Here is a 24412-nt window from a genome sequence, read left to right on the forward strand (position 1 = left end):
GAGACCTGGCAGATTTGAATGACCATCCTGGATCCTTGAAATCTCTGAGCCCCTTCGACCTTGGGGTCTCTTCCAAGTGTGCGGGAATAGCAAGGTGTGCCTCAGGTTTGGGGCTGGGGCACCCCCAGCCCAACTTCACTGACCCTTCTTGCTCTTGTGACCACGCTTCTGTGTCTGTGGGTGGGTGTGGATGCCGGCATGCTGCTCTACAGAACCTGTGATGTCCATCCCCAGCTGGGTGTCGACAAGGGCTGTGCCTTCCTCACAGGACCTGTGGCGGATCCGGAGTCCCTGTGGTGACTGCGAAGGCTTTGATGTGCACATCATGGATGACATGATTAAGGTAGGTGGGGCCACAGTTCCACCCTGCGGGATCCCACTCCCCCACTCCGCGTGGCCACAGCGTCCTGCCCTTCCCACTCGGCCTTCCTTTACACAGTGCAAGTGAACATGTAGATCTTGAGTTTGGCCCCATTTCTTACCCCACCCATCACCCCTGTGCCTTGGGCTGCACCCCGTGCCCCCTCACTGCTTGGCTTTATACACTCTCCTTGCCGCCAACTCGTGTGTGACCTTCAGGCAGCAGCCCAGAGATCACCTGTGGGGCAGCTTTCCTACCCAGCCCCATTCTCAGCTGGAGGCTAGTGTCCACAGGCACTGTGACTCCTGTCTCCCTCTAGACTGGGAGCCTCATGTCGCCGTGACATGGCAGCTGTAGTGCTCAGGAAGGGTCACTGAATGGGCGAGTGTCCAAGTGCCAGATGTTTGTTTGTTTGTTTTTTTTGCCACTGTAGACATTTGGTCCTCAGAGTAGCTCATGACCAGGAGTGTCATCCCATCTTAAAAAGGAGATAATGAGGCTTAGGTGAAGTGACTCACTGAGGAGACACTTGTGCACAGCAGCGGGGAATGGAGAAGGCAGCTGGTCTGATCCAGGTGCCTGTGGTCTTTCTGTGAGGACCCACTGCGCCAGGTGACTGCGGCAGTTATTCTCAGGGACCTGGGCCAAGGAGGTGAAGGACCACGGGCCTAGACCTTGGAGACTGGACCTGAGTCCCTTATCTTTAGGCTGTTGGCTCTGTCTCTGTTTCTGTACACCCCCACCTCCCCTTCACCTTCTCAGCGTGCCCTGGACTTCAGGGAGAGCAAGGAGGCTGAGCCCCACCCACTGTGGGAATACCCATGTCGCCGCTTGTCCGAGCCCCAGCAGATCATGACCTTTGATTTTCGGCACCCGGTCCCCCTGCACCCGGTCCGTGCTGAGGGCTCCATTGAGCTGAGGAGGTAAGAACAGGTTCCAGGGTGCAGCAAGTGGGGGAAGAGAGGGTGGGGCCTGCTTTCTGTCTAGTTACTGCCCAGGTGGCTAAGCACTTACTTCGGCTGCTCTCACGTGGGGTGAATGGCCTTCTTGTCTGGGCCTTGCCCCTCCTGGTCCGAAGTGGCCCTGAGTCTCTAGCAGGTCCCCATAGCCCCTGGGTGTGTGCTGGTGGAGAGGGAGATTCAGAGTGGGCTTTGCACATCCCCCTACATCTGCAGCTCCCCTTGAGCTCAGCATCATGACAATCAGAGCTGTACAGAAACGTAAGTTTTGGTTGCTATGGTTACTCACTGGGCCATTTTTCCTGAACTCTGCTGGGAATTAAAGCAGGTTAGGAATTGGTAAGGGCTGCTCATTGTGAGGCACAGTTGGGCCGTCCAGCTCCAGCTCCCTTCAGAGGGAGGAGCTGCTGCTTCCCTGAGGAAACACCCCGGCCCCGTGGTTCCTCTAACTGCTTGGCCAGGCTGCAGGGAGCAAGTGGGGCTTTGGGTTGTGGTTCTTTTTGCTTAGCGTTTTACCAAGTGGCCTTTAGCCAGGTGGTATTAGCAGCCTCCTGATCGAGTAGGAAGGAGAGATTAGAGGTTTCTGGAAGGCAGAGGGAAGCTGTGGCTATGCCTGCCTGTCTCTTGCATGGCTGTTTCTATTTGGCCCAACATCCCCCCACCCCCAGGCCTGGGAGGAGCCATGGGGCCGTCCTGTGGATGGAATACCACCTGACCCCTGACAGCACCATCAGCACCGGCCTCCTGGAGTCTGCAGAGGACAAGGTAGTGCTGTGTACGTGAGTCCCAGAGCAGGCCCGCCCTGAGAGCTGGCACTGCTCTGGGTACCCCTGGCATAGGCAGCCAGGTCCAAACTCCTCCGTGGCCCCAGGTCACCTGGCCCTGAGCGGCAGCTTCTCATTGTGAGTTGCCTGGGCTGGAGGCTGACCAGGAGGGGGCTCTGCCGTCACTGCCTTCTTGTTGCTTCTACAGGAGGACTGTTGCTGGAACCCGCACTGCAAGCAGGCTGTGTACTTCTTCACCAGCCCGGACTGCAGAGCTCCGCGGGGCGGCCCTCGGACCGTCAGCTACACCGTGGAGTTCCACCCCCGCACTGGGGACGTCACCATGGATTTCACGCTGTCAGACACCCGGAAGGACGGGTGCTGACCCTCACTTGTTGCGAAATAAAGTGGCCCGAGGGCTCTGGGCTCTGAATGGCGTGAAGGTCCCGCTCTTTTCAGGGCCCAGTTAGGCCTCTGGGCTCCGAGGAGCCCTCTTCCCTTTTTGCATTTTTGTGCCCGCCAGTTCCTCGATTCGGATGTGACGGGCAGGCTGAGCTGCTGACTGAATTTGAAACCGAGGAGGGGCCAGGGAGCTCCCCCCTCCCTCCCGCCCCCCGCCGTGGTTCCGAAGTGCTCAGAAAGCTCTCACATGGCAGGGTCCCTGTGCTGTGCTGGGAGCGGCCTGGGCCAGGCAGGTTGTGTGCTCTCAGCTGGGAGGGGCTTCTAGATCTAGGTTGGGATGCTGACTTGTGGCTAGGCCCTGGGCCTGAAAGACCCTGGCAGGGCCGTCCTTCTCATGTGTTGGGTGACGTTATCCAGGCATATCCGTAAGTGTCTGGCCTCCGTATGCAGCATCAGCCCGTGACTGAGACTTGACACCTGGACAGCAGGCTGCTGCTCAGAGGATAGGGAAGAGGTGGTCTTGAAGCATTTCCTGAGATGCAGACCCAGGAAAGCAGCCATCAGGAGGAGGAGCCAGGAGGTAAAGCCTTTTCCTGTGTGCCCCCATTCTAGCAGAAGGACCTCCCGCCACCTTGGAGGCCTGGGGCAGATGGGTACGCTGTAGCCACTCCAGCCTGGCGCTTGCTTTGCTGGGGAAGGCCAGGGAGTCCTGAGGTGGTCCCAGCCTGGCTTCTCCTCACTCAAGGTGCCTTTCGTTCTTTATTCCCACTTGCAGAGGGAACAAGGAGATAGTAGGAACCCAGGTGGCCTGGTTTTCTGGCGGTTCAGGGCAGATTTATTCTGTTCCCGTGCTGCTGGGGGGAAGGCAGGAAAGGCCGGCCCCCCACAGCCTGGCCCCAGCTTGCCACTCAAATAAGAGAACACCAGCCTTGAGCCTCACAGTTTTATTTTCTTATTATCCATCCTTCCGTTCAGCACCAGTAAAGGGAAAAAACACCTCTCTTTTCAAAATATTTTTATCAGGTGTAAAGATTGTTTTTCTCCTAGGGAAGAATCGTCTGGATATATATTTGATAATATTTTTACCAAAACCTTAGGTGTGCTTACCATATAAAACCCCTAATGTCCCATGAGGATACAATACAGAAAAAAATACAGAAATTAAAAAATTGTTTTTTTTCCTTTAAAACAGTATTTCTAAATCTCAGCAAGTTAATACAATAGTTAAAAAGCATCAAGGTTAATATTCATACTTTAAAACTCAAGGTGGTTTGGACAAATGGAAATGACCGTTTCCTTCCGAAGCTGACCCCTGCCTCCTGGCTTCTGTGGAGGAGGCTGGGCCTGGGGCAGGCGTGGGGCCTTGGGTGGGGATTTGGATGACCCCTGTGTCCACCCCTCCTAGGCCTAGATGCCACAGAATCTGAGATCCTGATAGTGTTTTCTCTTTTATAAAAAATCAAAATGGAAAAGTCTGGCTTGTGCATGGTCCTAGGAGTCCACAGCCTTGATGAAACGTGTGGTTGGGCAGTCGTGGCCTCAGTGCTGAGGCTGCGCCAGAGGGACGGGCGAGGGGAGGTGGGATGCAGGCTGGCCCGGCTCCAGATGCCAGGGCCAGGCTGGGCAGAGGCGACCTTGTTAGGACAGGAAATGACCGAGGCACAGGGAGGTATGACTTGCCTAAGGCCGCCCTGTGAGTAGGGAGAGAAGCATGTGCCCCCTGTGCCGCGGCTCCCGGAGAGCTGCCCTGGGAGGGAGGTGGCTCCTCGGAGGGATGGAGGCTGGGCCAGCGTTTCTCTGCTTCAGGAACCCTGGCCTCTGTCTCTCCTGTTCTCCTGGACACGGCTGACTCGAAGCCTGAAGGCCTTGGCTCAGTCCTGCCATCCAGGCATCGAGCGTGTTCAGTTGGGCCCTGCCTGTGTGAGCAGAGATTCCTGGCTGCTCCTGGGAGTGGGGGGCCCTCTGACCCCACGGAGCCTAGCCAGGGCCCTGGAGGCCAGGCCCTCAGAGGAGAGGCACAGCAGAGAGTCCAGGTGGGACTGTGTGCTCAGGGTTGAGCAGCCCGTCCTGGCTCTGGACTCAGGGTGGGGCTGGGGGGCTTGGTCAGGGAATGCTCCTGGCAGCAAAGCCCTCAGCCCAGACACTGCCCTGAACAAACCAGTGCCCCCGTGTGTATGGTTCTGAAGAGCCTCTGGCTGGCTGCTTGGCCCCCGTCTTGATCCCTCTTGCAGCTCAGGTGGGTGACAAGGCACAGCATCAGCGCGCCGGCACCAGGAGGCTTCTAGTATTCGAAGGGTCCTGGTGCACTCCCCAGCCTCGCTGGGCAGAGCTGGCTCTGAGCCAGGTGGGCACAAGGTCGGGGCGCTTCGAGGAGAGGTGACAGTGGGGGTTGTCAAGAACAGTCCTCCGAGTTGGAGGGTCCTTGTACTGGGAAACAGACACCAGCCTCCCTTGCGTGACTGTGGGGAGCATCCCCAGGTGTGTTTAAAAAAGGCAGGTAGGCAGAGGCAGTGCTGCCATGGAGAGGGGAGCTGCGGACCTCACCTGCGGGCTCTGCCAATTCCTGCCCAGTACCCAGGTCTGGTCCTGGTCACATGGTGGCAGAGTGGGTATCTACGGGCCTGGATGCCAACCAGTACCACTCGCTGCCCCAGGCAAGCAGTGGCCCCCGGCCTTTACCCCCAGCCTCCACACTGGTGAGGGTGAGGGGACAGGCCGGTCTGCACCTTGGCTTCCTGCCCCTTCATCCAGGGCCCCTGGGTCGCCTTTCAGGTTGGGCCTGGGATGACAGAGCTGCAGCCTCACCCGGAGGCAGGCAGACAGTTCCTGAGCTCTGCCAGGGAAAGCTTGGTCCCAAACCAGAGAGGTGTCCAGAAGGGAAATGGGATCAGGCAGAAAGAAGAGGATGCGTTGGTTTTGACAGAAAAGCTATAAATCTATCATTTGGAAAACCTGAAGTCCCCCTGGCCCTCTCCTCAGATTCCCTCTGCCCACTTTGAAGTCTCTTGGGGGAGCCTCTGGGGCCCTGTTTGGCTGGGAGAGGGGACCCCAAGCAGTGTTCTCCCTCATGGTTTGCAGACCCTCTAAAGTGAAGGGTGGTTTTCTTAACTTTTTCTGTTTTTCTTTTTAAAATGTAATCGCCCTTGAATGCAAGACCCTGGGAAGAGCCCGGCCTTGCTGGTAACTGGACATAGCCCTCACGGTCCCTGCTTGCTAGCCGTCTGGGCTGGAGGCGGGAACTTGTGGCCCTGTGCCCAGAAATGCTTCTTTGGCTGGTTCTGATCGTGTTTGGAGTTTGGCCTTGGGTGAGGCCCGAGCGAGGGGTCTGTGTGGCTACGGCGTGGCATGTGACATGCGGGCAGCGTGCATGCGAGGGTGCAGGCATGCGACACAACATGGCAGCAGACAAAAATAATGAACCCTGGACGAAGCTTGAGAAGAGATACAAAGAGTACGAAACCCGGTTCTCATACTAACCCCCGGGTTACAAACTAGGTTGTGCTGTAGATTTGTAGAAAATCACGTTTCGAAAGAATGGCACTGTTGGGCAGCTGCGGCTCCCAAGGCCGGCCTGACTCCTCCGTCCACGGTGAGTGCCCAGAGGTGCAGGACGGCGCTGGTTCCAGCTCACCCGGGACTGACCGAGGCTCCCCCCGGGTCCCTGCCCTCCTCCCCCAGCACCAGGGGCACTCGCTGGAGAGGACATGGCCAGAGAGGTGCTGCGGCTCAAAGGGCTGGCAGAGGCCCCACTGCTCGGAATGACGTGGCTGGTCTATGCCTCTTCCTCTCCTGAAGACACCATCAGCCGCATGGCCACTGGAAGGTGGTCAGTCAGGCCAGACAGCTGGGTGATAAAACTGAATTCTTCCACCTCCTGTTGGGGAGAAGCATCCCTATTAGATCCAGAGGGTATCCTGCAAAGGAGGGGCCTGGGGAGCAGGGGTGGGGCCGCGGGATGGGGCGGTGGGAGCATCACATGGGCCCCAGGGTCTGTGGGACTGACCGATCTCGTTTTCAGAGGTGAGCTCCGTGCTGTTGAGGGGTGCAGGGCAAGGGTCCCCTATCTACAGGCATAGCCTGGCTGCCCGGCCCACCCCAGACTCACGGCCTTCCAGTCCGGGCACAGCCCCTCCTCCGCATATAGCATGTAGTCGATGCGCCTGCCGTTGCCCTTGAGCAGGTCCTTGCGTCCCTTCTGGCCCACCCCGGGGCTCTTGCTGGTGGGGAAGGCCAGGTACTCCCTGCGGCCTTCCTCGCTCTCCAAGACCCTGCTCGACACACAGGAAGGCACAGGAAGCAAGGTGAGCCCCTTGCCCCCTTCCCCAGGCCCCAGATTCTGAGTGTGGAGACACGTTCTCTGTTTTGTTTTTTTTTAAGATTTTATTTATTTGAGAGAGAGAGAGAGAGCATGAGAAGGGGGAGAGCCAGAGGGAAAAGCAGACTCCCTGCTGAGCAGGGAGCCTGATGCGGGACTCATCCTGGTGGGACTCATCCTGGCGGCACTCCAGGATCATGACCTGAGCCAAAGGCAGTTGCCTAACCAACTGAGCCACCCAGGTGCCCTGGAGCCACGTTCTCATCCCCAAGTGAGAGAGAAGCAGGTCAGACCAAACCCGGTGTTTTAAGATCTGTCTTCCCTGTGGAGCCAAAAAGGGCCTGGGGTGGAGGGAAACTCAGTGTGAGCCTGTGAATTCCTGGCTGAGCCGTGCCACTCCAGAGTCTGTCCAGGAATGTCCCATGTCCACTTTGGGCTTAGCTGTGGCTGAAGTTTGGACACAGCATTGCCCAGAACCTGGGGCCGAGTCAGGGACAGAGGTGCAGAACAGGGCTTTGCTCAGAGCCACTGGGGGGCCTGTTTTGGGAAAGGGTCTTTGCAGGGAACCTCAGGGACTTCTCGAAGTCCTCAGACCTCCTGGGATTGTTGTTTCAGGTCAGCAGGGGGCTGGGCGAGGCAGGAGGGCACCCAGGCCCTATTCCAGTACTGGATTCCTGGGTCCATCTAGCTCTGAGCGGCTGTGCCACCCAACTCCTGAGCTCTCCTCTGACACGAGGATGATCACCGTGGGCCCCAGGACACTTTGGGGACCAGGCATGCTGAGAAAGGAACAACGTGGTGGGGGGGGGCCTGTAGGAAGAGCATGTGACTCTTGATCTTGAGAGTGTGAGTTCAGGCCCCACATTGGGTGTAGAGGTGACTTAAGTAAAACTTGGAAAAGAAACAAACATAGGATGTGTCTCCCATCCCATTCCTTGGAGGAAGGAAACTATGTAGGTGCTTAAGTGTGGGTCAAGGTTCTACACGATGTGCAAGGTGCTCAGCTGGGGTGTTAACACCCTGAATCCAGGTCTTTTGACTTCCTGTCTGCTGTTCCCTTCCTGCCAGGTTTCCTCTGGAGCCTGAGCACCCGCGGTGAAGAGCCTTCACGGGAGACCTGCAGAGGGCAGGCGCCGACAGACACCGCACAGACCCGCCAGGCTGGCTCATGCCGGGACCCATGGAAGGGGCGCCTGGATGTGCACAGCCAGCAAACATGGGTTCCTACAAGGTCTTTATCAGCCCTGAGATAAATACACTAATGACATGCAGAACATCATTACATCTCAGAAATATAATCCATTACTGTCCTTTGCCTTTGATAATTAATTCCAGCATCAATGATCTAAGAGTTACTGATAGTCATTTTTTAATCATCATCTCATAAAAAGATAATTTTCTCAGCATAGGATGATGTTTCAAATTTAGTCTATAATCTAATTAATTGGCTCAAATTAGCTGTGAGGAGCCACTGCCATGACTCTGTGCAGTCTCAGGCTGTGAGTTATAAATTGGTTCTGCTGGCCTCTCAAATGTGCCCTTTATGGAAGTCTCATCAGATTCAAGTATGAAGTTCGGCTAGGATGGAACTGTCTCTACTTCGAAAACACCGGTCTGTGTTAGCTCCGCTCGTATTTTAATTTGCCTAATTTGTGGCTACCAGCTGCCAGGGTCCCTGCAACACAGGCCATCCCCACGGCCCTTCCACAGGGATCTCGGCAGCCCTGGCCTCGCCCCGGGGGGTTCTGGGCCCTTTCCTGTTCCTGGAAGTGCCTCAACAGGATGGGGCTCAGGGCAGGCCAAGTTCTTCCAAAGTGAGCCCGGACCCTGGTGCTGATGTAGGAAATGCCACCTCGAGCCCCTTGTCTTGGTGGGAGGCTTCTCCGTGGGAGGACCAGCCCCCCGGGGCATGAGGGTGGCCCAGTTTCCACCCACCCCAGCTTCAGTCCCTGAGGTCCTCACAGGCTTCTTTCCCATGGAACTGTGTTCTCTGCTCTGCCCAGCACAACCCAGCTCCATGCTCAATGCTCATCCCAGCCCCAGGAGCCACCCTCCCCTGCCCGACCGTGGCGGCATGGCTGCTGGCTGCTTACTTTTGCAGATTGTCAGGGGTGCATACTTCCTCGTCGTAGAGGTTGTCTGTGTCCAGCAGGGTACCTGGGAACGAGGAGGTGAGAGTGGCCACTGTGGGCAGGGCCCAACCAGCCTCTAGGAGGGCCGCCTCCCTGGGGCGGGAGGTCTGAGTGAGGCTTCAGGCCTGGGCAGCTGACTTCCCCTGCCCCTTGCAGTGGGGTCTTGGGGGCAGGGCCTGAAGTCTCCCTGGGAAGCCTGCAGGGAGCCCAGCCTTGGTGTAGTGTCAGGCCTTGGCATGGTGGGCTCAGGCCTCGGCGGTGCCCCTCCCCTCCCCCGGCCCCCCTTGGTGCCCCCACCCTCAAACCTCTGCCCCCAGCCCCAGCTCACCGATGGCCCAGGACTTCTCCTCTCCGGGCCCCAGGCGGCAGGGGTCCTTGTAGTGTGTAAACAGGGAGTGCTGCTGCTCCAGCTTGTCATCTGTGCAAGCAGGGAGAGGGGGGCTGCTGTGGGGCACAGGGTGTCTGTCCTCAGGGCTGCCTGCCTCTGCTTCTAGTCAGTCATGCTGACCAGATGCCACCGAGTCCCTCGGCTAACTGCCTCTGGGTGGGCTCTGTGGTCTGAGATGAACCTGCGGTTCATTTGTCACTGGTTTTCTGTGTCCTTGAGAAAGCACCCCCCCAACCCTGGGTTGAGCTATCCTTCTGAGGACAGTGGTCGCTGTCCCCCTTGGGCTCTCTCTGGGTGCTCCTGCCTTCACAGCCCTGGGTGCCCAGGCTGAGTGAGGAGTGACCCTACAAGGCTCAGAGGGAGAAGTGACCTGCCCTGGATTCCAGTTAGTCCAGCCAACTCATGGAGCCAGACACCCCCTGGGAGGAAGACAGGCACCAAGTGGGGCCCGACTGGGTGGAACTCTCCAGCAGCCTCTTCTTTGTGTGCCATGTTCCCACCCTGACTCAGGAAGATCCCAGGAACACCCAGCATTTGGCGCTGGTCCCAGGCATGTGACTTTGAGGGCACCGCAGGCTGTGGCCCGGGGCTGTGTGTTCCATGGCAGGCACTGTCCCTCACCCACCCTGGAGTTGTCACTATGGTCAGGGGTTGATTTCTGGGTCAGGAACCGATAGAAACAGCTGCCACCAGGTAAGGGCACCACCCTGTGCTCCAGGTGGGACCTTCAGGTGTCCTGCTTTCACTGCAGGCTAAGCCTGAGCTCACAGACCCCATGTCACTCACGCATCTTTGGTTTCACCTGGGACTTCAGCTGTTGTGGAAGGAGCCCAGGAGCCAGTGGGCGCGGTGGGGGGGTGGGGGGGACTGGGGGTTCCTCCCATCAGCTCCTTGGGCTGAGGGAAGCTCAGAGCTGCCCAAACTCCCAGGAGGTCCCTGAGATCAGCGTGATCACCAGATTAGTTAAGTCAATTATTTAAAAGTTTGCCCATGATCAATTTTTAGTCTTTTAGCCTAATGGTTAAAGGCATAATTGCCAGGGTTCAAATCCCAGTTCAACCATGTCCTGGCTGTGTGACCTTGGACTAGTGACTGGGCCTGTCTGGGTCTCTGCTTCCTCTTCACCCCTGCAGATCAGCACCGTGCTCACTCTCAGGATTGTTCTGAGATTTAAATGAAACAGCCGTTAGAATCATGCCTGGTGCAAAGCAAGAGATGACTGAGGACTTGGTGGGTAGTGTTAGCTGACTCGCGCATAGTCTGAGTTTCAGAGGCCCCGAGGCTTCTTTGTCAGAGGTTCATTTTTAGGGCATCTCTTTGTCTCCAGTAAGGAGGCCTCTGAGCTTTCTAGGCAGAGCGTGGGCTCTTCTCATTTTAGGATTTCTAGGGGGCAGAGAAATCCTAGTCTTGCTAATATCTCACCCACATGCTCACAAGGAGCAGGAAGTTCTTCAAGCTGCAGAACCCAAGCCTTTCCAGCCGTGCCTGGAGCCCATGCCCGCCCCAGCAGCCGACCTGACTGGGCAGGACCACCGCCTCACCTGAGGAGCAGTTGTCAAAGTTAAAATCTCCGCAGATGACATCAAACGCCACCAGCTCCTCGGGGTTGGCTGTGCTGGACGAGGAGGTAGATTTTCGGAAATCAGCCAGCCAGTCCTGAAGCAGGTCCAGCTGCTCACACCGGATGGCACTGTCCTCTGTGGGGCAGAACCAGAGAGATCAGATGGCAGAGCTGCAGTCAGACCCCAGTCAGGCCCCGGTGCCAGCCCTAGCCCGCGGCGGGGCGGACTGCCCACCCCCTGGAAGGCCCGGGCCACCAGACCCTACCTGGCAGGGCATGCAGGTGCGTGCAGGAGATGTACCCGACAATTCTTTGGTCCTGAGGTGTGCTTCCCACCTGCACCTGTTGGGGAGGAGGTGAGGTATTGATGAAGTCTTCATTGCTCTGAGTACAAGCCCATCTCTGTCAGCTCCTGGCTTGACTTGGGCCCAGGTAGATACAGCACATGTCATGCTTCTAGGAGCTTCTGGTCCAGTGTGGGAGGCAGATGTATCAAGAAATACCAGCCTCTGGCATGGTAAGCGCCACTAGTAATTCATGCAAGGCTTTATAGGAAGAAAAATGCAGAAATCCCCACTCATTTCTTCCCTGTCCTGGTGCCCAGAGTGTCCATGTGAATGACCCTCATGTGCCAGCCCTTCAGTTCCTTGTCCACTCCTGTGATGGCTCTTTCCCCCTTCCCTTAGTCACAGCCTAGACCTGATCCCACCCTGCAGCCCGTCCCTCCGAAGTCCAAGTCAGACTCCCCTCTGGGAGCAGCGGAGCCACAGAGCCTGACACCCTTCCCAGCACGGAGATGACTCTGTCTCCCCAGCCTCTGCCCCTGTGGCTCAGGAGAAGCCACTTCATCTGCTTTTTGGCAGTGGTTCCTGTTGGTTCCCTGATGTGGGATGACAGCTGTGGCCTGTGTCTCCATGGCACCTGTGTCATGGGCTGACCTCAGGTGTCCCCTGGCCTCTGCCCAGAGCCCAGGCCTCCTTCCTCCACAGCAGCCTCTGCAGGCCTTCATGCTGCACTCTCCCCAGACCTCAGCCTTTGCCTCCTGCTCACTAGGGGAGTCCCCAGGGGGTGGAATGGGTCTGGGGGCTCCTCTGAGACTCCCTGCCCAAGTGCAGATGATCCTGGTGGGCTCTCTCCACAGGCTGGTGTCACATCACAGACAACCCAAAACAGCCCTCCGTGGTGACCGTGCTGCAGGCCTGAGCCCTTGTCAGGGCTGTGGTCGTGGAGGTAAGTGATGCTGCCCAGCCTGCAGCTCTCCCAGGCCCTCTGGCCACGGCCCAGCTGCTGGAGGCCAGAGGGGGACGTTGCCCCTCCCCCGCCAGGCATGCTCCTTTGGATCATCTGTGGATGCCTTTCCCCAGAGGTCTCTTTCCCTCTGGGCTTTCCTCCAACCTGAACCTCAGCAGTCTTCCCCGAACTTCTTTAATCTGCTCCAGAATGGGTTTTCTATGATGATGAGATCCTGGAGCCTGGGAACCGTCCAGGGAAGGTGAGTGTAGAGGCCAGTTCGTGTCTGGGGGACATATATCTGCTGAACATGACCCTGCCCATCCCCCAGCTAAGAGTGGCCTGGACTTGCCACCGCTGCCACATCACGGGCCCTCCACTCTGACAGCCTTGGGAGGCTTCCCTTTCTTGTTGCTGCCAAAGTCAGGTAGGCATTATTCTCCTCCATCTGGGTTTTCACATCATTAAGTGTTCTTAGCTTTCTATAGCTCTTCGTCTCCTTTCCCAGTCTGGATGGATGTACATCTCTCCTTTCCCAGCGCCCAGAGAGATGAACATCTGGTGACTTGAAAATGGGCAGTACAGCCTGGTTTGGGGGCTGCTTATAAAGTCCCATGTTCACCACTCACTTCTTGCCCACAATCCAGACCCAAACCTCGGCCTTTCAGTACCGCCACCCCTGCAATGTCTCGGGAAATCACATACCATTGATGTGCTCTGTTGCAAAAACACAACACGGTTTTAAAATCACAGTGCCCCCAAAGGCCACACGGTGGCGCTCTTGCTCCCTGTATTCCTGGGGCAGTGGGTCTGTTCCCCCTGAATAATAATAAACTTGAGCACTAGTGCTTGGTATTTCATGGACACTGCCTTGCTAGAGCCTTACAACAGGTCGGAGGGTTATACAGGTTATACTAAAATTATACAAGAATTGGCTTGGGGTCACGAGGCTCTGTCGGCTGAGGCCGGTTCACATCGGATGTTTGCTGCCCCAAGCCCAGCTCCTCACCCTACTCTCCACTGCTTTCTCAACTCCTGGTGACCTGGCAGGCTTTTCACCTATTCGACGGTCTTAGTGTGTCAGCCCCTCACTCACTGGGCACTTGGTGTCATCTGCCTGTGCTGACACTGGGGCAGGGACAGTGGAGGTACCACTCAGCCCTCCCCCCCACCCTCCCAGAAAACAGCCCCTGCTGCCCGTCCCTCAGCGCAACTTGGCTGCTCCCGTGACTTCCCTGCTCTCTGTCAGCCCCGTCAGCCCTGTGAGCCCCGTGAGCTGCCAGGATCCGCTTCCCTACGTGCTTGGACTGATTGATTCTGCTCTGGCTTGAGTCCTCAGGAGTGGCAAAGGTTTGTGTTTCTCTTGCAAAAACAATCACACCGAGAGGCTGTGCCTCTTAGTCCTGGTGGGCAGAGACTGTCCACAGGGAAGGGGCCCAAAATCAGGCTCTCCTCGACGTGAGCAGGAGCGATTCCGGTCCCTTCCTCCTCAGGGTGCACAGTAGCAGGAAAGCACCTTTTCCTCAGGCATAGATGCGTCATGGGGAGAGGAGGGATGCAGATGGAGGGAGCACTGACCTCCACCTGCAGCCAGGGCCTAGCCCCTGGCCTGTCTCCCGAATCCTCATTTATTTCACTCCTCCAGGCAGGAGAAACAGGCCCGCTCTCACCAACCGATGAGCTGGGTCTGCTGTGCACGGGGCTCAAATGGCCCATTCTCATTTCTGTCTGACTGGAGAGACAGAGAGCAAGATGGCTGGGGACCAGGCTGAGGGTCCCACAGAGGGACAGCTGGCTGTGGAAGCTCCACAGAGGCGGTGTGGCCAAGCCAGGGCGGGGCCAGGACAAGGGGAGCTGGGTACGGAGGCCCCCCGGGGGAGTGGGGTGCCGGAGCAGAGCCCAGGGCAGGTGGAGGGGCCCAGCTGAAGGCTGGGCTTCTTCCTGAGGCAGCAGGAAGGGGCAACAGGAGTCAGACCTGGGGTGGGAGGGGGATGGGGTTGGGAGGGGAAGGACAGCCCCAAACACAGGCAGATGTGGAGGAATGACAGCCTGGGCCATGATAGTGCAGCTGGGGCTTGGGGGGGGTGGACCCAGATGTAGTTGGAAAGTGAAATGAGGAGCCTGGATGCAGAGGCTCAGGGCACAGGGAGGAGTCAAGGTGGGCATGGTGGAAACTGGCTGATGGAGATGGGCAGATGATGAGTGAAAGGGGACTGTGTCCAGGAGGCAGCCGGACATGGAGCTGGGGGCCCGGGGGAAGAGATGGGGGCTGGGACAAACTCGAGAGCCCTCAAACAGGTGTGCACGTGGAGTCTGTGCAGCGACCTCCCCAGGTGGGTGAGTGGGGCTGGCATGGTGACCACGTGGAAATGAAGAGGACTACCCACGTGGGGTTGGGTCGCCCTGCTGTGGGGGCTGCCAACCCCTCAGCTAGGGCTGAGAGCTGGGCAGGAGGCAGGAGGCCCGCCAGGTGCTGTCAGATCTGCAAGGTGGGAGGGAAGTTGCAGACAGGATTTTATATGGAATATCTTGATTTTTAAATGTTGGCCAACACAGGAAACTTGTTGGTGTGGACCAAATTAAGCATATCTGCAGAGCGGTTTTAGGCTAAGGAGCCGAGGGAGCATCAGCAGTTAAAGGCTGGGCAGGGGACCAGGGGCCTGGAAGGAATGGCCAGAAAGGTGAGAAGAATGTCCGCAGCAGAGAGACCGTCCCAAGAGACTGTTGTGACCCTGGTGGGCATGGTGGTTGGGGTGCCAGACCAAGGAGGGAGATGAGGGTGTGGGCTGGGGGCAGGGCCAAGGGGGTCCCCAGCCTCTGAACCATCTGTGGTAGAGTGGGTGGGAGGGAGAGGGTTCAGTCTCCTCCTGAGCTTGACAACACATCCCTTCCTTCCCCCAGAAAGTCACTCCAGCTGCTGAGACAAAAATATATCCGAGGAACAGAACATTGATGAACCATATGCCAAAATGGGGAGGTAAGAGGAGCTCACTCAGTTTTAGCATCTCAGGCTGCGAGAGGAGAGTCAGGGACCCCCAACTCTGGGCCTGCAGAGCCACACAGGAACCAGTGAGCACTCTGGAGTGGGATCTGGGTCCTGTGTCAACTGGCCAAATGTTTCTTCCCCAAACCCTGGAAACGCTGAGAGTGGCTTTTGCGTAGGGAACAAAAAGTCAACACTCGGTGTGTTGTCAGACTCAGTAGAAGATAATGGGTAATGACCAAATTACCATGGTCTAAAAACTCCTGCAATTGCATCCAAATTAGCAGAAATAATTATGATTCCCTTTAATTAGTGGCTACGGGAGCAAAGCCTTGGGCTGGTGGGCAGAGTGCCTGGCACGGCAGCTGCGTGACCGCCGGGAGGGAGGGCGCATCCGGCCTGTGAAGCTGTGGGCCTAAGCGAGTGGGCGTTGGCCCCTTCGTGGACAGGGGCCCCCTGCCTCCTCCTCCTCCTCCCTTTATCACTGCCACCCTGACCGCCGGCACCGCAAGGACCCCCCAGTCCTCAAGCTCACTTCCTGCCCTATGAGTGGACACCAGGCTGCCCCCACTTTACAAATGAGGAGATAATGGCTCAGAGAGCTGAGGAACTTGCCCAAGAGCACCCTGTCCTCAGCCAGGCCTGTCTGAGCCTGGACCCTCAGCCCCTGTCCCCGAGCTGGGCGCCCACCTGTTCAGCTCCACGAAAGGCCTTGCCTGCCCCCAGCCCTCCCAGAGTGTAAGGACCTCCTGGTTGCAGCTACCCGCGCCCCCCCCCGCCCCCGCCCCGTGGCTCTACCACAGGCTGACCTGTGCCCCGGGACAGGGCCACGGCCTCCTACCTTGAGAAACAGCGCTCCTTTGGAGGCCAGGCCGTCGGAGCGCCGCCCGTTGGGGTAACAGTGATAGGCCACGTCCATGATGGGGTAGCGGCTGGCAAAGAAGAGGCCGCTGTTGAGACACTTGAAACTGCAGCAGCCTTGGCAGCCGTAGACCCCGACGTCGTACAGAATGTACTCGAAGTAGCCATGCAGCTGGTCTTTCAACTTGGCGGCTGCCCGCTTGTCAAACACCTCCTGCAGACACAGGAAGTCCAGGTTGGCGGGGAAGAAAGCGGACACCTCGTGGTCAAAGGCCTCGTCCGGGTGCCGCCTCTTGCGTGCGGCTGTCTTCTTCGCCCCGGAGGCCTTGTAGGGGAGCTTGCTGTTGGTGGCGCCCGGCTCCCCGCTGCCGCCGCTGTCCGCTGCGGCCCGCACCTTCACCAGGGACTCCCTGGAGGCTGAGGGGCTGCCCGGGCTGCCCAGGCTCCCCGAGTCCCCGTCCTGTTGACTGTGGTTGGGCGTCTGGCCCTGTGGGGCCCCGCCAGCCCCATTCCTGGCTTGGGCCCCAGTGGCGGTGTCATCGGCTTCGGGGGGCCGGCCCCCCTCCTCGCCTCCGCCTCCGATGCGCACGATGCAGGCATCCTCCAGGCTACCGCCCTCGGCCGCCTCCCCAGAGGCCGGGCCGTTGGCAGCCTCGTCACCCTTGTATTCCACAGAGGCCGTCCTCTTAATGCTCCCAGGGACAGCCCGGGCCACGCCATCGCTGCCCTGCGGTGACACCAGGCTGCTGAAGCTGGCCGCACTGATGGAGGTGTTGGTGGGCGAATCAATGTAGATTTTGATCTGGGGCCGACTGGCGCCGTTGCGGATTCTCTGCCCGATCTCTTTGGCCCGTGCTTGGGTGTTGAAAACATTGTTGAGCCTGGCCAGCGAGTCCGGGAGGAGGCAGAGGTTGGCAGTGGCAAAGCAGAAGCTTTTGCCAGGACCCGTACCCTTCCATTCACTGAGCAGGGCCGCCCCACCGGCCGGGCCCTTGTCCTCCAGCCGGGAGTAGACGTAGGGTCGGCGGGCGGACTGCAGTGGGGACCAGAGGAGGAACCCGACAAAGGCGAAGGGCAGCGAGGCAACTAGGAGGGCCAGGTAGACGGGCGTGAAGAGCACGGTGCAGAGTAGCTGGAGGTAGCACGGGTCGTCCGCCCGCTGGCGCTTCTCATAGGTGGTGGGGATGAAGGAGGCCACGAGCCGGTCCGCCAGCCAGTAGCATGGGAAGAGGAGAGCCCAGGACACAGCGTGCAGGGCGGACAGACAGCTATTGGGAAAGGGGGCCGTGTACAAAACCATCGCAGCTCACTGGGCGCCGCGGCCGGCCCTACTACATGGTGTCCGTGGCAGCGCGGGCACTTTCCTGCGAGGGGTGGGGGGGGGGAGCAGGTGGAGGAGGGGTCACCTCCTGGTGAGCTGCGTCTCCAGGTGGTCAGTGGTGAGTGTTGGCCAGCCAGTCATGGTTCACCTCAGGGGGCCATACTGGGCCACCAGGGCCTGCAGGAGAACCTGTAAGACAGAAAATAAGGGGGCTTTACTCAGCCTTTAGGGGAGCTGGTTGGAGGCTGGGGCCACTCTCTCCCTCACGCTGTTCCTGCTTCCTCTGTCAGAAAACAGGAGTATTCTGTTTGCCTGTGTGTGTTTGGTTTTCTTGAAGTAAACAGCTTGGTGACATGACCACGTCTAGCTGTCCATCTTGATCTTGTAACCTAACTGCTCAAAAACGGACCTCGGATTTTGGAGGGGCCTAGCTTTGTGGGCATTTGGGAGGCAGGCTGGGGACCCTGGAGGATGCCTGGGCCTGATGCTGGCCTGGAGCAGCCAGAAGCCCATTAGGAGCCAGGGGTGTGCCTGGAACGGGCAAGGGGTGACCCTGATTCAGAGGAGCCTCAGACATACCCGCTTGTCACTGAGTGTCCTTCAGGTCAGAACAGAGAGGGAGCACACAGCAGAGAAATGGGGTCAAAGAGTCCTGGGGTGCAGGGCAGTGTGGCTGGCAGGAGGACCCCTTACAGGAGGGCCCTACCCACAACCGGGCTCTCACTGTGCTGATCCTGCAGCATCAGCCCGCCCTTGCACTCCCACCCCTGCTGACCCCCACCAGAAATCCCTGACTGGCCAGGATCCTGGCACTGCCCCTCCCTGCCTTACCAACTTCCGGAATGATGGTCCCTGTGACTTTTGGAGAAGCGTCCTGGGGCTGTGAGGATCTGGCCCGAGCTTCTCCCCTAAGCCTGAGATGCAGCCCTGGGGCCCAGCTGAGGCCCACAGCTGGAGGAATGAGTCCCCCCGGCCCCCCGAGGGCGTGAGCCTCAGACCAGGCCTTAGGGCCCTGCCTAGCAGAGGCCCCTAGCTGCAGTTACTGCGCTGAATGTAGAATCAACAAAGACAAGAGTCTGGAGTGTTGGCCCAGCCTTCAGGGACCTGTGGGAGATCATTCTGTGGTGAAGCTGGTATAAGCATCATCTCAAGTCTTCATTACCCGAACTGTTGGTGGGTTCACTTCCTGGTCATCGTCTCCCCGACCCAGTCTAGCCTCTGCCCTGGTGCCACGGGAGTCTGTGCCCATGTTCCATCCATCCTGGCCCCACTGCCTGTCTTCCTCCTGCCTCCCTGGTCACTGCAGCCAGGACCTGGGTGCCATCCGGGTTGTGCCTCTGCCAGTCCCCACATTGCATCCGCCCCACCCCTGGAGCCCCTGGGCTGGTCCACGACTGCATCATGCTTCACCCGCTTTCTTGGCTGAGTCTCCATCAGGCCATCTTCCATTCAGTGGCTTGAGGGATTCTGTCCGGTCTGACCATCCCTCAGATACCCCAAACCCTCGGAAGCCTCTCTGGGCCCTTTTTAGGCATCTTGTCTCCTAGCCAGGTCGGCCGTGTCTGCAGCCCCATCTCCCTTGTGCCCAGTTCCCACTCAGTGGGATGTGTTTTCCTATCCGTGCCCTGCCCCTCACCTAGCTCACCCCTTTTCTTCTAGACTCAGCTCAGAAATCACCTCCTCAGAGAGGCCTTTTTGCCGCCTTTTGTCAGCTGGCGTAGGTACCTCCACTGGGGGCTCCTGTCCCCATTGTGCATGGCCTGCGCTCTGCAATTCTAGGTCATAAAAGCTCATGGAACACGGCCACCTCCCCAGCAGACTGGGAGCTTCCTGGAAGAAGGGGCTGCATCAAGGGCATGGTGGGTCCTGGGGCCGCACCAGCAGGAGCTCAGGAAATAGGTGGGTGAATGGAGGTCAATCTGCACTGCCCCCAAGCCTAAGGTGTGTGTGTGGGGGGGGAGCGGGGGGGAAGGGAGGATTTCCCGGATGCACCTGTCACCTAAGGGTACTCCCATGGCCACATCTCCAGGGCTGATTTAGTGGGGACGAGGTGCTTGTCCCAGACCAGGGCTTAATGTCTAAAGATGAACTTTAGCTGGTGTCTGTGTCTGGTTCTGGAGAATACATTTCACAAGGATTTTACTTTCTTCAGGGGAAATCGCTTTGAAGGAAACACCAGAAGGTTACAGTTTGGGGAAGCAGGTGTGTCTACTCAGACCACAGCTGTCTGGCCAGGAGCCATGGGAAACAGTTCCTTTGCAGACAGCTCTGCACTGCGCCTTGGTTTAATCTGGGAAAAGCATGCCATCCGCCTGTGGGCAGCTGGACCACGTGGCTTTGTCTGGTGCTGTAGTTGCAAAGCCTCTCACTCAGGTGCAGGCAATGAGGCTCACTGTCAAGGATGTTGGTGAGGGCAGAGGGCCAGCCTTCCCGCTGGGGCAGGGGTGGGGAAGCTATTTCAGAGGATGGGAGGAGACTCCTGACATCCTGCCCTGGAGTCCCAGACCGGACAGTGGCCTTCACCACCTTCTCCAAACCCAGCCTGAGTCGTGGGCTCCGAAGGCCAGGCTCTGTGTGGGGGGTGCCCTAACCTCCATGGCCTTTACTTTGGGGTCTGCTGATTCAGAGGTCCTGTGAACTGAGGCCCTGAGACCAATTTTACACTGACAGTGGCTGAAATTGGAGGGTTTGTTGCACGCCTGCTGACCCTCTGTGCACGTGATTTTTAATACCCCAGCAGAGCTCAATCACCTCTGTGGCCCAGAACTCATGACTCAGTACTTAGAGGGGCTATGGCTGTCCAGTCTTCCCATGCCTGCCATCTGCCAGACGTACTTATTCTTTCTTTAAAATCCCAGCAGTTTCATTTGAGGGTAACCCGAAGTTGGCTGCCCCCCTCTGAGCTGGTGGGTTTGGCTGCCTTTGGCCCAGCATGCATGCACACAGCAGCCTGGCTGGAGTGAGAGCTGCAGGAGAGGGCACAGAGCCGCCTGCACCAACTGGACCTACAGGAGGAGGCAGGTCCCATCCCTGCAGGTGGGGAAGGTGGGATGGTGTTTCCCAAGCCTCCAGCAGCCACTGCATTGGGCACCAAGGTGCTGGGGGTAGGGGTCTAGGCCAGACTTTTGGGCACACCCAGATGTCACCCCTAAGTGCATGGAGGGGGGCCCACTCCCAGGTCTTCTTAGCTCTTTCCTCCTCTTCTCTGTGGCCCAAGGTCACCAGCCCAGCCAACACCATCTTCAGCTGAGTGGCCGCCCCACCCCATCACTGTCCCCCTGTCCTCTGTCTCAGGCCACAGTGTGCACGGAGGTCAGAAGAGCCTCCTAAACAATCTGATTACATCCTCCCTTCGGCGGTCCTGTTGTCTTGGAGGAGAAAGTCCGGTCTCCCAGTCTCTGTCTAAGGGCCCTCTGTGCTCCTGCCCCCTTTTCCTTCCCCAACCCCACCCTGGAAGGGCCCCTAGCACCTCAGAGGTGGATGCAGCCTCGCTTCATCCAAGGGCTCCTGAGAAAAATTCCCAAACCTTCTGTTCTCCCCTGTGGCTCATCCCTAACACTGGCTGGGCAGGGTGGGCATCTGCCACCAGCTGGGACAGAGCTTTTAGTAGGGCCCGGTCCCCTCTTCAGCTGCCCTGTGTCCACCTCACTTATGTTGGGGCCCCAGAAACCCTTCTGGGCAAGTACCTCCCCAGCCCCGCCTGTAGCAGCAGTGAGCGGCCAGGCCTTGTTCTTTCTGCCTCCCCTGGGCTGGTCACAGGAATGTATTTGGTCTCCATTCAGGCATCAGTGGGTTTGAGGTGGCTGGCGGCTGGCAGCCCAGGGGGCCCACCACATTCCGCCGAGATGGGGCAGCTCTGAGCCTCCCAGCTCTTCATGGCTACCTGGGTGCCCCGTCCAGCCTCCTCCCCTGCTCACCACCCCTCCGCACCCGGGGCAGAAGGGGCCTTTGGGTGCTGCCCACCCGCTCCGCAGGCAGTCCCTGTATCTGTGCCCAGGGGCTGCTAACGCAGTTGACACAAAAGGGTTTGCTACTGATGGAGCCAGTTTCTAAAGCTCTGTGGTTAATTATTTTGTCTCAGTGAAATAAAAGGAGGGTAAACAAACAACAACACATTAATTAGTCTGATCTACACTTTCCCCATGAAAGAGGGGAGTGGGAACTGAACACCAGAGGCTGGGAACTTCTTGGCAAGTCGTGGCGGTGGGGTGTGTGTGTGTGTGTGTGTGTGTGTGTGTGTGTGTGTGTGTGTGTGTGTGTGTGTGGCAGAGCGGGATGTAGCACAGGTGCCCAGTCTGCACCCCTAGGCCTTTGTCTCGCCTCCACCCCCTTGGCGGGGCAGGACATAGTGGGTGGCCCGGCCCAGGCTCTGCCTCCGCCAAGGAATGCCTTCCCCCACCCCTCCATGCCCCAGCGCTCTGCTTTCCTGTCCTGGAGCTAGCTTCTTTATCAAGCCAAGCCCACCATGGGCATCTCTGATGAGGGTGACATATGTGCTGAGCGGTAGTCACTCAAGCCTCTACGCTGGATTGCGCTTTCAGTTTCCTATTTTAAAGGAACAATTACTCCTGGGTTTCTCCCCATTGTAAGTCCTGGTGTGGGGCTTCCTGGTTGCTCAGGATACCCGATCCTCCTCCCCTGCCCCAAGGCCATGGTTTCCAGAGCTGAGCTTGCGTCCCAGACACCCTCAGGTCCTCGTGGTAACTCCTGAGCCCTAGGATCAGTATGGGGGGCTACCCAGTGCCCCAAGGGAAGGCTCCTGGGAGTCAACCTCAGGTTGCCGCCTCACTCCTCGCTGCACCGCTCACTGCTCAGCTTGGGCTCAGGGACGGGCTTGCTGAGCCTATCTCGTTATCTCTGACATGGGGGTAGCAATACCAGCCTTCCAGGGCTAATCGTGAGGCTTTATCCTTCCCTACCTCCCCTCCTCTTCCTTGTAGGACCTCCCTGACCACGCCTCAGCTGAGGTTGATTCCTGTGTGTCCTGGCTGCTCACACCCTGACCTGTGGATTCGGTGGATTTTGAAGAGGGGACAAGCTGGTTCTGTGCACGGTGCTGGGGGCAGCCGGAGCCCACCCACCAACCCTCTAGGCTCCTCACTGACCTGCGGGACCTTCAGATCCTCAGAGACCCATCCACACCGTTCAGGCTGGAGCTGCCGGCCTTCACTAATGTGTTCCTTCCCCTACAGTGAGGACTGGACTGGGCCTGACCGTGACCAGGAGCCTGGGCTGCAGAGCCATGACAGACAGAGGGGGCAGATCGGTTCGCAGGCTGGTCCGGCCGGGGGGGATCTGGCCCGGGAGGTTTGGGGGCCAGACAACCGTAAGTCCAGATGGGAGAAGAGGTGGTCACAGGCTGGCCTGGGAGGTCACAGGCCAGTGACTTCTGGGCAGGTATGGGGTGTTGACAGACAGAAGCTTCACTCCAGAGTTGCTCCTGTGGGTTATTGGTATCTGTGGGGACCTGACCTGCAGCCACGACAGCACCAGAAGGGGAGACTTGGACGGCTCCGAGGCCTGAGCTAAGCCAAACCTCCTCCCCATACACCTCCCTAAGGGCTGGGGGACTGGCTGCTCTGCTATCCCTTGGGGAGGGCATCGCAGGAATAGGGCCTGGCCAGGCCTGTCCTATTTGGTGTTGAAGATGGCGGGGAGGTCCCCAGCAGCCTCCTTGGGTAAGCGGCAATGGACAGGCCCTCTACTACTGGATACCAAGTGACCCTGGCCCCAGGACAGCCACCTGGGAGATGGACCTGGCAGGCATGCTGGTATACCACAGACCTGCTGCACAGAGGATCACAAAGGGTTCTAGGTGAATGCTGATTTTGAATTTGAATTTCTCCTGCAGTGGGAAAGCAAGCAAGCCAGCCTAGTTCTGCTGGCCCAGGCAAGCGCTGGCCCCAAGGAAGCCTGAACCATCTGGAGGGATCTCTGAACTTTGGAGAACTTTGGGGAAGTTGAGGAGGGTTGGGAGTTGCCCCAGGTTGGGGGCAGGATGGGACCTGTCCCTCCACCATAGCCCTTCCCTCTGGTCCTCATGCCTGCTGAGCCCTCTCTCATCCCAGCAGCAGGGCTGGGAATCCTGGAGTAGAGGGACCTCCTCCCATCCTCTTTGTGTCCACAGGCTCATGTCTACACAGGCACTGGTCCAAGCCCCAGGTTTCTGCAGGAAAGACTGAAAGGATTGCTCCAATCCAATTACCGGAATGTGCTCACATCCACCAGCGGCGCCGAGATTGGGCAGGCCCATTTCTGCCTGGATGCCTGCCGCCCTGGGGGTTGGCATAGCAACAGGGAGCTCTGAGCTGCTGAAACTTGGAGTCAACTCCCTCCATCACTGGGAGGACAAAAAGAAAGACTGAAGAGGATGCCTTTCTAGGTGATGCAGGTCAGACAAACCCAGGCTAATCCCTGAAAGCCACAGAAATGGGGTCTGGGGTCTGGCATGAACATGTGTGCCATGGCGGCAACTCCCAGTGACCTAGGCGTGCCAGGTGAATGCCCACTGACCCTTCCAGATCCAAAGCACCTGCCCCCTTCTCTCTGAGGCCCTCCCCAACTCCGCCATCCCTCCCATACCCTTCCTGCTCTGCACGCCCCCCAGCTGTCCCTCTAATCAGGCACCTGGCTCTCTGTACATTGGGCCCCCACCAGCAGCCTGGGAGCGCCTGATGAAGTCTCCGGCACCAGCACAGGCCCAGGTCCTAGCCTGCTGCCCCCCTCCTCCAAGGGGAGGGCAGTGAGCCACACTAGGTCAACTGACACCACAGCCCCCTGACCCCAAGGTGAATGGTCATAAGACCCAAGCTAGCTCTCACTGGTGCTCTTACTGGACCCCTCAGGAAAGAGGCCTGTATTTTCTCTGAGCTGGAAGCATCAAGAGCCTGAAGCTTCTGGAGCCTTCCTTGAGAGTGAATCTATTTCAGAGGAAAACAGACCTTAGGGCTGGAAGGAGAGAGTCCTGGTGGCACTTTGAGCTCCAGTTTCCCTGTGCCTGAAGACAGCACAACCCCCAGATTTTCTCATTCGTGAGTTAGCAAATTACGCTTTTCTTTGCTCTGGTCAAAGTTGCATTTCTGTCACTTGCCACCAAAGGGATCCTAACTAATATATACCAGTGACCCGATCTTTC

The 24412-nt window shown here is 58.2% G+C and overlaps 2 protein-coding genes and 1 long non-coding RNA gene across 6 annotated transcripts in view; 2 read left to right on the forward strand and 1 right to left on the reverse strand.

Moving 5' to 3' along the window:
- PRMT7 (protein arginine methyltransferase 7) overlaps positions 1-2517 on the forward strand; it is a 44439-nt gene extending 41922 nt beyond the window's left edge. For 3 of the 4 annotated variants that reach the window (XM_028092089.1, XM_028092096.2, XM_088027440.1), the window contains exons 15-18: positions 269-343; positions 1124-1284; positions 1989-2085; positions 2293-2517. In XM_028092089.1, coding sequence (XP_027947890.1) covers positions 269-343; positions 1124-1284; positions 1989-2085; positions 2293-2469 — 510 coding nt within the window. In that variant the 3' untranslated portion in view covers positions 2470-2517. Of the gene's footprint in view, positions 1-268; positions 344-1123; positions 1285-1988; positions 2096-2292 lie in introns of all 4 variants that reach the window. The other variant, XM_028092104.2, reaches the window with a different exon arrangement.
- A 3741-nt stretch (positions 2518-6258) lies between these two features.
- Positions 6259-17256, reverse strand: SMPD3 (sphingomyelin phosphodiesterase 3). Its single transcript, XM_028092115.2, has 7 exons — positions 15937-17256; positions 11149-11224; positions 10863-11018; positions 9262-9351; positions 8895-8958; positions 6592-6754; positions 6259-6360 (listed from the first exon to the last, which is right to left on the reverse strand). The coding sequence occupies exons 1-7, from the start codon at positions 17254-17256 to the stop codon at positions 6259-6261; spliced, it is 1971 nt and encodes a 656-aa protein (XP_027947916.1).
- Positions 6407-8111, forward strand: LOC148163166 (uncharacterized). The gene is made up of 2 exons (XR_015769132.1): positions 6407-7087; positions 7870-8111. It is a non-coding gene; the product is annotated as an uncharacterized LOC148163166 (long non-coding RNA).
- Positions 17257-24412: the final 7156 nt, after the last annotated feature.

This window comes from Eumetopias jubatus, unplaced genomic scaffold, assembly GCF_037043125.1.
Source record: "Eumetopias jubatus isolate StellerSeaLion01/CBP00866 unplaced genomic scaffold, mEumJub1_p1.0 scaffold_10, whole genome shotgun sequence".
NCBI classification, from domain to species: domain Eukaryota; kingdom Metazoa; phylum Chordata; class Mammalia; order Carnivora; family Otariidae; genus Eumetopias; species Eumetopias jubatus.